The 13,553-nt window shown below is 34.8% G+C and overlaps 1 protein-coding gene across 1 annotated transcript in view; it reads left to right on the top strand.

Annotated features, from left to right (window-relative positions):
- Positions 1 to 13,553, top strand: part of LOC311077704 (B-cell receptor CD22-like) — a 68,593-nt gene that overhangs the window by 14,353 nt on the left and 40,687 nt on the right. Inside the window, exon 4 of the mRNA XM_084106300.1 lies at positions 6,822 to 7,070. Coding sequence (XP_083962426.1) covers positions 6,822 to 7,070 — 249 coding nt within the window. The remainder of the gene's footprint in view (positions 1 to 6,821; positions 7,071 to 13,553) is intronic.

Here is a 13,553-nt window from a genome sequence, read left to right as displayed (position 1 = left end):
ACCTGTTCTCACACTACATACTAGATAGATATTGTGTGTGTGTGTGTTTATAGAGTTACACTTCCCTAATGCACATGGATAAACACAAACACAGTGTCAGAAGTATGACCTGAAAAACTGCTCCCTCTTCAGGACAGTGGAGGTAAAGTCTGGCCATTCTCAATGTTACACCATCCATCCATCATAGTGGTGCCTGATTCTTTTATATAAGGGAATGAAATTACATGTTAATGCCCCATCCATCCATCCATCCATCCATCCATCCATCCATCCATCCATCCATCCATCCATCCATCCACATATTTATTCATTCATTCATTCTTTCTTTCTTTCTTTCTTTCTTTCTTTCTTTCTTTCTTTCTTTCTTTCTTTCTTTCTTTCTTTCTCTTTCTTTCTTTCTTTCTTTCTTTCTTTCTTTCTTTCTTTCACCCACAAAATTATCCACCCATCCATCCATTCATTCATCCATCATATTGTTTCCTGATTCTATTATAAGGCAATGGCATGTTCCTCCCTCAAATAGGTGTAAATACTGAACATGGATGTAAACACACACAGTTTGATCTTATTTTGTAAACACTGTCTTTAAAAATGAAGAACTACTTGTCTTAAAGAAAGAAGATCACTTTTCAGGAAGCTGAAAAACACCATCTAATCATGTTGACAGGAGGTTTCCTTTCACACTGAAAGTTTCATTTGATATTTGGGTAACACTTAAGAATACTGTTCCTTCATTAATGAATAACTACACAGGAACAAATGAGTAATGCACTATTAACACTCTAGTAACTACTATTAACTAACAAGAAACTCTGATTAACGAATTAGTAAGTAATAGCGCTCAGTCGGATGTGGTAGTTCACTATTAGCTAATCAATAACTACTATTTTTCATACCTCACTGAAGACTATAAGAACTACTATATACAGGTTAATAAATATTTATAATGCACAATGTTTAATATAAGGTAATGGTAGCCCATTAGTAATGAATCAAGTATTACTACACTGTTAGACCTTACCGGTTTTTTTTACAGTAAAATACTGTTAATTGTACAGTTCTTTACTGTAATCTAGTTTGTTTCTGTAAAAATGCACTAAATTATAGTTAACTAATTACACTTGCAGAAACCGACTGCCTTAAATTAACCAACTGTCATTTAAATGTATTAACTAAAATGTATAATGCATTAATAATGTGAGTAAAGTATTACTGTGAACTTCTTTTATTTGAGACAACTAAAAAACTATTGTACATAAAAAGATTTCTACTGGATCAGCAACTACACAGTCACCGCCTGTTAAATAAAGCAACATGCAGCATATCATCAATGTTTGTAGATCTTCTCCTGGACTGAAGCACAGGCTCTACTCTTCTGCACAATGGTGACCCAAAAAATAAATTTTACAGTAAACTACTGGCAACAGTGTTGCCAGTATAAACCTGTTTTATAACTTACAGTTTATTACTGTTAAAAAACATTTTGTGGGTGTGTCTTTTTTATCTTACACAGTTAACCCTTTCAACCCCTCAGGGAAATCCACACTACGAGTAAAAAGTAACGATGCAGTGAGATAATTAAGGGAATATGTAAGTGATTGTAAGCAGAATCACTGAAGAAAAGAGAAACACAAGAACAGAAAATAGAGAAACACAATAACTACGACTGACTTCCAGCCATTACACATTATTACACTTATTATTAACCAGTATGACTTTATTTCTGTCATACATCTACAGAAGTTGTTATTGAGATGTTTAATTGAAAATGTTTGGTTTGAAGTTACCATTATAGAGATTAGTGCTTGCTTTAGTTGGGATGCTGATGCTAAAACATTAGTTTTTCTTTTGCTGCTTGAGCTGTGTTGTTGCAAGTCACACTTGTGTACACACAGTTTATGAATGACTGCAGTTATAATGATTATGATGACAAAATCATCATATTGCCTGTTCATTCACTAAGGAATTCGTTCTCACTTATTCAGAGTTTAATCCTCAATCAAAAGTGTTACATTACCACCACTGTGAAAACGCAGCAATAAGATACAATGACTCTTTTTTTTTTTAACACATGATGCATAACCAGAGAAACAGACCTACACTGTGTTTTAGAATCACCGAGATATCACAATTTAGCACATGAATCTCAACAATGGTGGCAATATTTCTTTTTTATTATTATTATTATTCATGCAGCAGTGCATGCTGGGAGTTTTATATTATCCTGGAACCCAGCATGCATTGCGACATGAAACTTTTCACCATTGTTGAGATTCATATGCTGATTGTTGATGTCTGTGTGTGTCTGAGTCAAGCAGGAGTAAAATAAAATTGAATGCACTATATGATTACAATATTCTTCAGAAGACCTGATTACAGAAATATTGATTTCATTTAGTAGATTCACAGATATATGCTAAACATGAGATAACTATAATTTCAATGACTATATACAGGAAAAATCTGAAAATCAGGCATGTCCAGAATGATTGTGACATCATCACAAAAAAATAAAAACACCTGATCATCTTCCTCTTGACTCTTTCTTGCCATAACAAATGTGTTTTATAAACTCACTGTTACAGCAGCCAGAGAAAGATGAAAGGTAAGAAGTCAAGGGACAAGAGACCAACTAAAGCAAATACTGATCTCCATCATGGTGACAACAAATTTTATTAATAACTAAATCTCTGTTAATTCTCAACAAGAACTTTTGTACATGTATGAAAGAAATAATCGTAAACTGGTTTGTAAACTGGTTTCACACTCAGTGTGGCTGGAAGTCAGTTGTAGTTCTTGTGTTTCTCTTTTTTCTGTTCTTGATTCTCTGTCCTTCAGTGATTCTGCTTATCAGGTGTTCATCAGTTTCTCAATTCACTCACTTCTTTTCATTCAAGTGGACTATATTAGTGAACTAATGTAGGGAATAGTGAATGAGGGTATATGGTGTGATTGGGAAAACAGCCTCTGAGTGTCGACTTTGAGCACTGTTCATTTACAGTATATTCCTGTAGGCTATTTTTGTTTTCTACGGTATATTACTGTTTTAATGGAAAATGGTATAATATTGTCAGAATTTTACAGCAAGGGTTAACAGTGTACATCATTCTAAAGGAACTACTAATTATTTGGAAAATAATTTAAAATAAATATTTATAATAATAATAAATAGTAGTTATTGATTAGCTAATAATGAACTACTACATTCATCTGAGTGCTATTACTTACTAATTTGTTAATCAGAGTTTCTTGTTAGTTAATAGTAGTTACTAGAATGTTAATAATACGTTACTCGTTTGTTCCTGTGTAATTATTCATTAATGAAGGAACAGTATTCTAAAGTGCTACCGATATTTGTAATGTAAACTCTATAGTCATGCTTTTAGATATTCTTTAACCAATCCTTTAGAGAGAGTGTTTTATCTTTTTCTATTTCCGAGTGGTTTCATTCGGGTTGTTCCTGTCTCGGCGTGGGGAAGGTTGCTCAGACTTTAAAAAGAGGAAGGAAAAAACCTGTAAAATAGCAGAAGAAAGTTTTCAGCTTGCATTTGCACTTCACTCTCCTGGAGTCTGTTATCAGCGGCTGAAACTACAAAACGGTAAGAGATACACTTATTCAGTAATTAATATTGTCTAACTAATTAATCTCCACACAAGAAAATTGAAGTGAGAAACATTTTCTTTCATAATAACCTCTGTTAGATGACTCATGTGTTCCTAACGTTATCTTTAATGAGTTTCATCCGTGGAAATCTACTAACAGTGAAGATTGTAAAGTATTTGTATCATTTTTGCAGTGTTTATAACGCAATAAACGGCTGTTATTATAGTTTTGATGAAATGAAAGATGACATATTGAACTGTTGTGTAAATTATTTAGTTTCCTGTGATGTCACTGATAACTCTCGCTCTGGTGTTTCTGCTCCTGATTCCAGGTGAGTCTCTCCTGTAAATGACACACGAGTTCATTACTAACTAAGAGTAAAAGGTTTTGGCTAGTTAGCATGGATCAGTTAGCACTGCTGGTGCCCCAGGAAAAATAGCACTGGTAAAATATCTACTATAATGGGGGGACATTTCTGTGATTTATTTGTTGCTTCTAAAGAAAATGGTATTATTCAGGTTATGCTGATATAATGCTAACTGATGAAGCTGATAACATTTAGAGCATAACGGTTTTCATGGTTAGTGTTCAATGTTCTGCTTCCTGCATTTCATCATCTTCTGTCTGATGGCTGTGGGTTTTACACAGATCACATCATAAGTGTAATTCTTCATTTATTAACACTAGTTTTGTAAAGAAAAACAATGTTTAATGATAGTGTATGGTCCTGTTTAACTCATAGATGGGTATTTGTTTCCTCCTATTGTTGCCTTGTGAATTCTGTGTTTCAGGGGTTTCTAGTGATGATTGGAGTGTGAGTTACAGTCCGTCACACATCTGTGCACTAAAGGACTCAACAGTGATAATGAGATGCATTTATAAATACCCTACTGGATATAAGGTCATGAAAGCGTTCTGGACAAAAACACTGGTGAAAGAAAATGGAGAGTTTCCAGATCTGTCTGAGGACCCTGAATACAGTCAGAGGCTTCAGTATCTGGGAGATAAACAGCAGAACTGCACCATCAGACTGAGTCATGTGACACTGAAGGATTCACACATGTACTATTTCAGATTCATCACTGATAAAGATGATGGAAAATGGATTGGTGCTCCAGGAGTGACTTTTACTGTCACAGGTGACTTTGATGAGGTTTATCTCTTCTTCTGTGCATTATGTTGAACAATAATCAGTGTATGACAGCAGCACTACACTGTTAACCCTTGCTGTAAAAAAAGGCCAAATTCTGACAATATTATACCATTTTCCATTAAAACAGTAATATACCGTAGAAAACAAAACTAGCCTACAGGAATATACTGTGAATTAATAGTGCTCAAAGTCGACAATCAGAGGCTGTTTTCCCAATCTTACCCTATACCCTCATTCACTATTCCCTAGGTCACTAATAAAGTCCACTTGAATGAAAAGAAGAGAGTGAATTGAGACACTGATAAACACCTGATAAGCAGAATCACTGAAGGACAGTTTTTTGTCACCATGATGGAGATCAGTATTTGCTTTAGTTGGTCTCTTGTCCCTGGACTTCTTACCATTCATCTCTCTCTGGCTGCTGTAACAGTGAGTTTATAAAACACATTTGTTATAGCAAGAAAAAGTCAAGAGGAAAATGATCAGGTGTTTTTATTCTTTTGTGATGATGTCACAATCATTCTGGACATGTCTGATTTTCAGATTTTTCCTGTATATAATAATTGAAATTATGGGTATTTCATATTTAGCATATATCTGTGAATCTACTAAATGAAATCATTATTTCTGTAATCAGGTCTTCTGAAAAAATATCGTTATCATAGTGCATTCAATTTTATTTTACTCCTGCTTGGATCAGACACACACAGATATCAACAATCAGCATATGAATCTCAACAATGGTGAAAAGTTTCATGTCGCAATGCAAGCTGGGTTCCAGGATAATATAAAACTCCCAGCATGCACTGCTGCATGAATAATGAAAAAAAGAAAAGAAATATTGCCACCATTGTTGAGATTAATGTGCTAAATTGTGATATCTCTGTGTTTCTAAAACACTGTGTAGCTCTGTTTTTTTGGTTTACGCATGCTGTGTTAAAAAAAAAATATGAGTCATAGTAATTTATTGCTGTAGTTTCAGTGGTGCTAATGTAACACTTTTGATCAAGGATTAAACTATGAATGAGTAAGAATTAATTCCTTAGTGAATGAACGGGCAATATGATGATTTTGTCATCAAAAGCATTACAACCGCAATCATTCATAAACTGTGTGTGCACAAGTGTGACTTGCAACAACACAGCTCAAGCAGCAAAAGAAAAATTAATGTTTTAGCATCAGCATCCCAACTAAAGCAAGCACTGATCTCTATAATGGTAACTTCAAACCAAACATTTTCAATTAAACATCTCAATAACAACTTCTGTATGACAGAAATAAAGTCATACTGGTTAATAATGAGTATAATAATGTGTACTGGCTGTAAGTCAGTTGTAGTTCTTGTGTTTCTCTATTTTATGTTCTAACAGCAGGTGTTCATCACTAATGCTCAACAATCACTTACATATTCCCTTAATTATCTCACTGCAACACTGTCTCAATGTTACTTTTTACTCTTTGTAGTGTGGATTTTCCTGTGGGGTTGAAAGGGTTAACAGTGTAAGATAAAAAGACACACCCACAAAATGTATTTTAACAGTAATAAACTGTAAGTTATAAAACTGTTTTATACTGGCAACACTGTTGCCAGTAGTTTACTGTAAAAAAAATTTTTTGGGTCTCCATTGTGCAGAAGAGTAGAGCTTGTGCTTCAGTCCAGGAGAAGATCTACAAACATTGATGATGTGCTGCATGTTGCTTTATTTAACAGGCGGTGACTGTGTAGTTGCTGGTCCAGTGGAAATCTTTTTATGTACAATAGTTTTTTAGTGGTCTCAAATAAAATAAGTTCACAGTTTTACTTTGCTCACATTATTAATGCATTATAAATTTTAGTTAATACATTTAAATGACAGTTGGTCAATTTAAGGCAGTCGGTTTCTGCAAGTGTAATTAGTTCATTTGAATTAGAATTTAGTGCATTTTTACAGAAACAAACTGTAGATTACAGTAAAGAACTGTACAATTAACAGTATTTTACTGGCAACAGTGTTGCCAGTATTTTACTGTAAAAAAAAACGGTAAGGTCTAACAGTGTAGATATAATGTGTGTGTTGTGTTCAGATCTTCAGGTGGAGTCTCCTGAGAGAGTGACAGAGGGAGATTCAGTCACTCTGAGATGTAAAAGCAGCTGCGCTCTGACTGACAGAGCAACATTCATCTGGTACAGAAACTCACAGCCATTAACTGAGAGAAGAGACAGAAACAATGAACTCCTGCTGCAGTCAGTCAGAAGAGAGGATTCAGGCAGATATAGCTGTGCTGTAGACGGACACACTCACATCTCTCCTGCTGTTCAGCTCAATGTCATGTGTGAGTTTGTTCTTTAAAGTTTTCTTTCCAAAGCCAGTAGAGTTCACTCGTCCCTCCCTTTCTTTAAAAATTATAGTAATTGGGGCTAATATTTAAAACATTTAAATGCTCACTGTTTCAATAGTACAGTCACAAAACATGAACAATATTTGTGATTTTAACATTTTAAGTTATATTCAGCTATATTAAATTTTACTCCCTTGTCATTGCAACGCCACACCATAAACACAACACACTAAAACAGCTGTTCAAATAATGGTTTAAAACACCTTTAAAGCTCAAATAATTCACATATTTGAACAACATACTGATTGTAGATATTTTGGGGATATTAATTTAATTTTATCAATCAATAAATTTACACTAGAAACAACCTTGTTGTGTTATTTTGGTTTAATGCTGTGAAGCTGCTTTGATGCAATCTGTATTGTGAAAAGCGCTATATAAATACACTTGACTTGACTTGACTTGACTTAAATGCTTTTATGAAATAAAAAGATCCTCCAAAATTAGCCCCATTCACTTCTATTATAAGTACCTCAACATTTTTTTCTCTTTTTTAAAGCTACACTGTGTAAGATTTTCTCCCATCTAGTGGTGAAATTGTATATGACTATTAACTGAATATTACTTTCCAGCCCCTCCCATTACGAGGGCGTTTTAACTCCTGCGGTGGCCGCATTATTTACAAGGTAAACAATCCTTTTCATCATTGACGTGAGGAAAAGTATCCTAGACGTCGTTCTAGCGTTATCCACAACCATGCTATAGTTAACCAATCAACTATAAAACTTTGAATTTACACAAATAGGCTGAATTACCTGTCGAGAAGAAAGCAGGCAACTTTTTAAAATCCTTGCTCCTCATGACCTCTTTCCATCTTGGAAAAGCCACTCCAATATTGACTTTGGTCTTGCTGATTTGCCTGTCGCGTTGTCGTTTTAATTCTCTCTTTCGCTTCCTTCCTCTCTGTTACATGTCCTCGAGAATAGGCGTGATCCTCCATCTTCAACAGGCTTTCAAATCTGCCGACAGTCGCGAGTAATCTCCCCCTTGCATTCGTCACGGTGCCACCGAGTGTAAAAGTGCGAAAGGCGAAGCTTGAATTTCCAGGTATGTCCCTCTTTGGCTAATGTATTTTCAAGATGGAGGCGCAACACGGCTGCCGTCATTCGAGCGACTCGCTCATATGTATTCTGAATGGCAGATTCTACGCTTACGAGAATACTTGATTAGTTGGTGGAAGTAATTACACATGAATGAGTACATATAATTTGTGTTTTTGCTAAGAATCAACTTTAAAAAAAATACACAGTGTAGCTTTAAAGAAAACAAAAAATACAATACTTTTTGTTGTGTCTTATGCAACAAATTAGTGGTGTCAACAATAATCGATTCGGCGATGCATCGCAATGCGGGGCATGCACGATTCAGCATCGATGCGGCAAAGTGCCATAATTGATTATGTCACTGTTTATTTTCTGGCCTTGAGTTGGACAATAAAGTTGTGAAGTTTCAATTACTTCCGGGGGCATAACAACAACAACAACAACCGATAGACGGGTAATTAAAAACGCACCCAAAGCTTGGAAAGCGGACATCTGGGCACATTTCGGATTCTACGAACTTAATGGGAAACTAGACAAGACTTACGCGGTGTGTAAAACCTGCCACATTAAAATCAAGCACATTGGCAATACAACTAACTTCACGAACCATGTTGATCGTTGGCATCTTGAGTTGGCTTCAACAACAACAACACAAAAAGTCAACTGTACCATTCAATTTTATTTTATTTAATGACAGTTATGTCAAAGATACAGGAGAGTGATAATACACACATAGCAGCCAATAAAATCTGTTGTTCAATATCTGACTGCTTGTATTGCCTCATGACTGATGAAAAATTTGCCTTGTTGTGGCAACACAACCAACACCATCAGATCACCTTTTCTCATTGTTCATCTGGCTGTTATAACTTAGGTACAGCAGCCAAACACAATCTAAAGTTAATGATTTAAGGTCAAGAGCCCAACTAAAGTAAACACTGATCACCATAACGGCGACTTACAATTTACGGTTTTCTCCTTCGGTGATTCTGATTGTTAACATTAGGTGTCTTCAATGTTGCCAATAAAAAATAAAGAGTTCTTAATTCATCTTTGACGTCTGTCTGTTATTTCAATATTTTTGTTTAAAAAAAAAGTAAATTTTACTCATTTTAAATGGTTAACTTTTAAGGAATTAATTTGATTAATTATTACTCAATTCTAATTTGTTCAATTTAATTAATAATATTGCTTGTAATCTGTTGCCACAATTTTATTGAGTAAATATAGCGTATTCATTTTTACAGTGCAGCCCTGCCCAAAGGTCTCAACTGCTGCCAGAAATCGTCGACATGCTTATATTCTTGAAAAAGAACATGACCATATCTTAGGCTTATCTTAGTTAATTTATCTCTTTTTCATGCTTGAAGAAAAAAATTGTTTCTGTTTGAACTTGTAGTTTTGAGAGAGCAGTACTTTGATTATGGATACACACTTACTGTTTGCATTTAAAGTGTTATTTCAGTTATTTATATTTATTTTATTTATACTGTTTTATTTTTTTATGTTCGATTTGTGGAAAGGAGTTAGATTTCTCATGTGAAATCGTACAGGGAGAAGTAGAGTTTATAGCAAAACATTTTGCAGTGTTTGCATGTCCTTTACTGCATAGAATTCATTAAAATAGAAGTAAAATAACATTCATTACAAGTTGATTTCAAAATGCACATACATTGTTTTGCATTTTGTGATTTTCAGTTGAATAAAAGACTATTTTCCATTCATATATTTCATCATTGAGGATTTCTTAAAATTGTGTAAAAATCTCGTCTTGTCTCGTTCTCGTGAACCCAATCTCGTGTCTCGTCTCGTCTCGTGGAGTAAGCGTCTCGTCACACCCCTATAAGAAACCGAAATGTTTTATTAATTGATTAGTTGTTGGAGTCTGACTCTGTTAGTTCACCTCACCTCCTGATCTGAGACGTTCTTTCCTTTGCAACTTCATATTTATCACGTTTGTTCTCCTCCTCTCGTGTCTCGAGACGTTAGTTGTCGACTCGTCAGTGTCTGACCCTGATCTGTCAGCTGGGCCGTGCCGTGTGTGATAATACAGCAGGGCCGGAAAGAGAAATTATTAGTTCATCTTTCGAGTCTCGAGTTCGGGTGCGAGTCTTTCGTTCTTCCGTTAGTCCCATAGAGGCTATGCTGTCAGTACCGGAAAGAGAAAAGATTAGTTCATCTCTCGAGTCTTCGGGTTCGAGTCGTTCGTTCTTCAAGCCACAAACCCATAGCACTATGCAGAAACAGAAATGATTAGTTCATTTTTTTCGAGTCTTCGGCTTTGAGTCCTTCGTTCTTTTGTCACGTGACCGCTGGTATCTCGCATCAAATACAACATTAGATTTGTATTATTGACTGCGTCTGAATGTATATTGTTTTATATTTAGGAATGAAATTACAAAATATGTGCAATAAACATTATCTGAAAAATAAAAGTTCCATCTTATTGCCCCTGTCCGTCTCTTTTCTAAATGTTTCTTGTGCATCTGTGGTGTGTTTTATTTTTATTACTATTGTTGTTGTTGCTTCTATTATAATATATTATTATATTATAATAATAACAATATACACTGTTAACCCTTGCTGTAAAATTCTGACAATATAATACCATTTTCCATTAAAACAGTAATATACCGTAGAAAATAAAAATAGCCTACAGGAATATACTGTAAATTAACAGTGCTCAAAGTCGACACTCAGAGGCTGTTTTCCCAATCACACCCTATACCCTCATTCACTATTCCCTACATTAGTTCACTAATATAGTCCACTTGAATGAAAAGAAGTGAGTGAATTGAGAAACTGATGAACACCTGATAAGCAGAATCACTGAAGGACAGAGAAACAAGAACAGAAAAAAGAGAAACACAAAAACTACAACTGACTTCCAGCCACACTGAGTGTGAAACCAGTTTACAAGCCAGTTTACGATTATTTCTTTCATACATGAACAAAAGTTCTTGTTGAGAATTAACAGAGATTTAGTTATTAATAAAATTTGTTGTCACCATGATGGAGATCAGTATTTGCTTTAGTTGGTCTCTTGTCCCTTGACTTCTTACCATTCATCTCCCTCTGACTGCTGTAACAGTTAGTTTATAAAGCACATTTGTTATGGCAAGAAAAAGTCAAGAGGAAAATGATCAGGTGTTTTTATTTTTTTGTGATGATGTCACAATCATCCTGGACATGCCTGATTTTCAGATTTTTTCCTGTATATAGTCATTGAAATTATAGTTATCTCATATTTAGCATATATCTGTGAATCTACAAAATGAAATCAATATTTCTGTAATCAGGTCTTCTGAAGAATATTGTAATCATATAGGGCATTCAATTTTATTTTACTCCTGCTTGACTCAGACACACACAGACATCAACAATCAGCATATGAATCTCAACAATGGTGAAAAGTTTCATGTCGCAATGCATGCTGGGTTCCAGGATAATATAAAACTCCCAGCATGCACTGCTGCATGAATAATAATAATAATAAAAAAGAAATATTGCCACCATTGTTGAGATTCATGTGCTAAATTGTGATATCTCGGTGTTTCTAAAACACAGTGTAGCTCTGTTTCTCTGGTTATGCATCATGTGTTAAAAAAAAAGAGTCATTGTATCTTATTGCTGCGTTGCCACAGGCAGGTGGGAATTTTCTTGACTCAAAGTTGTCCTGAGGGCAGAAACGTTTGTGATTGGTTCAATCTGACAACCAATCGCAAGAGGGGAGAGAATTGCAGAGGCGGGGCCACCATTTTGAAAATTCCCGCAAATATTCCCACCGGTGCAGGCAGGCAATTAGGAACTGATTATCGCTTTTGCGGTGCGCAGGCAAGAGGAACTGATTATCATTTTGCGGTGCGCAGGCAAGAGAAACTGCAAGAGGAACTGCAACTGGAACTTATCATTTCAAAGTAAGTTTGTAAAAACAAAAACGTAATTTCCTTGAAAATAGAGCATTGTATGTAACAGTTAGCACTATGTGTGATTTTCTTTCTGCCCTCGAAATCATAGTATAATGGTGCAGCTTGTAGCTTAAGGGTAGGCTAGCCTACTGTTTCAGAAGCAAGCTAGTGTTGTAGCTTGCATTAAAATGTTGCAGTAACTGTTGCCAGCGGTTCTTATCACAAAAATGTAGAAGAACAAGATCATTCAGAAAAACGTCAACTTTTTAGTGTGTGCACATAACTTACATGTAAACCATAAGCGCTAGCTAGTCAAGCTAATCAGGTGAGCTAGAAAGTACATTGCAATAAGCTTTACTGTACTCATATTCAAAAAATCAATGACTATTTAGGGCTTTGTAGTCTAATTTATAAATTTGGCTTTTCTTCATGACTGTTTAGTCTCATCTGGTCCCAGGGCAGAGACTATTGTTTCCCACAATTTTGTCTCAGGGCAGGGGAATCCCTCCTGGTCTCAGGGCAGAAGTCAGTCTAATTTATAAATTTGGCTTTTCTTCATGACTGTTAGTATCATCTGGTCTCAGGGCAGACAGATATTTCTAGATTTTGGCTTTTCTTCATGACTGTTAGTATCATCTGGTCCCAGGGCAGAGACTGTTTTCTATGGAATGCCAAAGCTGACTTTATTTTAAATAAATAAATAAATGCATAAATATACGAAGAAATGTAAAAGAGCAAAAATACATAAATATACAAAGAAATGTAAAAAAGTCCAAATAAATTAGTATTTATACTTTTATTTCCTTAAAATATAATATTCCTTATATAAATTGTATTTTTTCACACATTTATTTATTTCAACTTATTTATTTCCACATTTATTTATACAAGGTGTCACTGTGGCCTCAAAGCTTTAGCACTGCCACTCTGAGCTTGATTGCTGATGTCTGAGGTAAAACACGCCCCCCTCATTAGCATACGGACAGAGAAATGTGGAAATAAATAAATGTGGAAATAAATAAATGTAGAAATAAATAAATGTGAAAATAAATAAATGTAGACATAAAAACATACATAAATGTATGTGGAAATGAATAAAAGTGGAAATAAATGTATAAATAAATAAAAGTGTGAAAAATACAATTATACATAAATAAGGTAATAAAAGTATAAATACTCATTTATTTGTACTTTTTTACATTTCTTTGTATATTTATGTATGTATTTTTGCTCTTTTACATTTCTTCGTATATTTATTTATTTATGTATTTATTTATAATAAAGTCAGCTTTGGCATTCCATAGGTTTCCCACAATTTTGTCCCAGGGCAGGGGAATCCCTCCTGGTCTCAGGGCAGAAATTGTCTGAGGGCAGGTGAATCTCTCCTGGTCTCAGGGCAGAAGTCGTATTTTTCTGTTCTCAGGGCAACATATTTGGACAAAAGGGAGTCAGCTGTCTTCTCTGGT

The sequence above is a fragment of the Abramis brama genome (genome assembly GCF_963993115.1).
Source record: "Abramis brama genome assembly, chromosome: 2".
In the NCBI taxonomy this organism is placed as follows: domain Eukaryota; kingdom Metazoa; phylum Chordata; class Actinopteri; order Cypriniformes; family Leuciscidae; genus Abramis; species Abramis brama.
The sequence above is the reverse complement of the archived record's forward strand: the minus strand, read 5'-3'. Positions and strand labels throughout refer to the sequence as shown.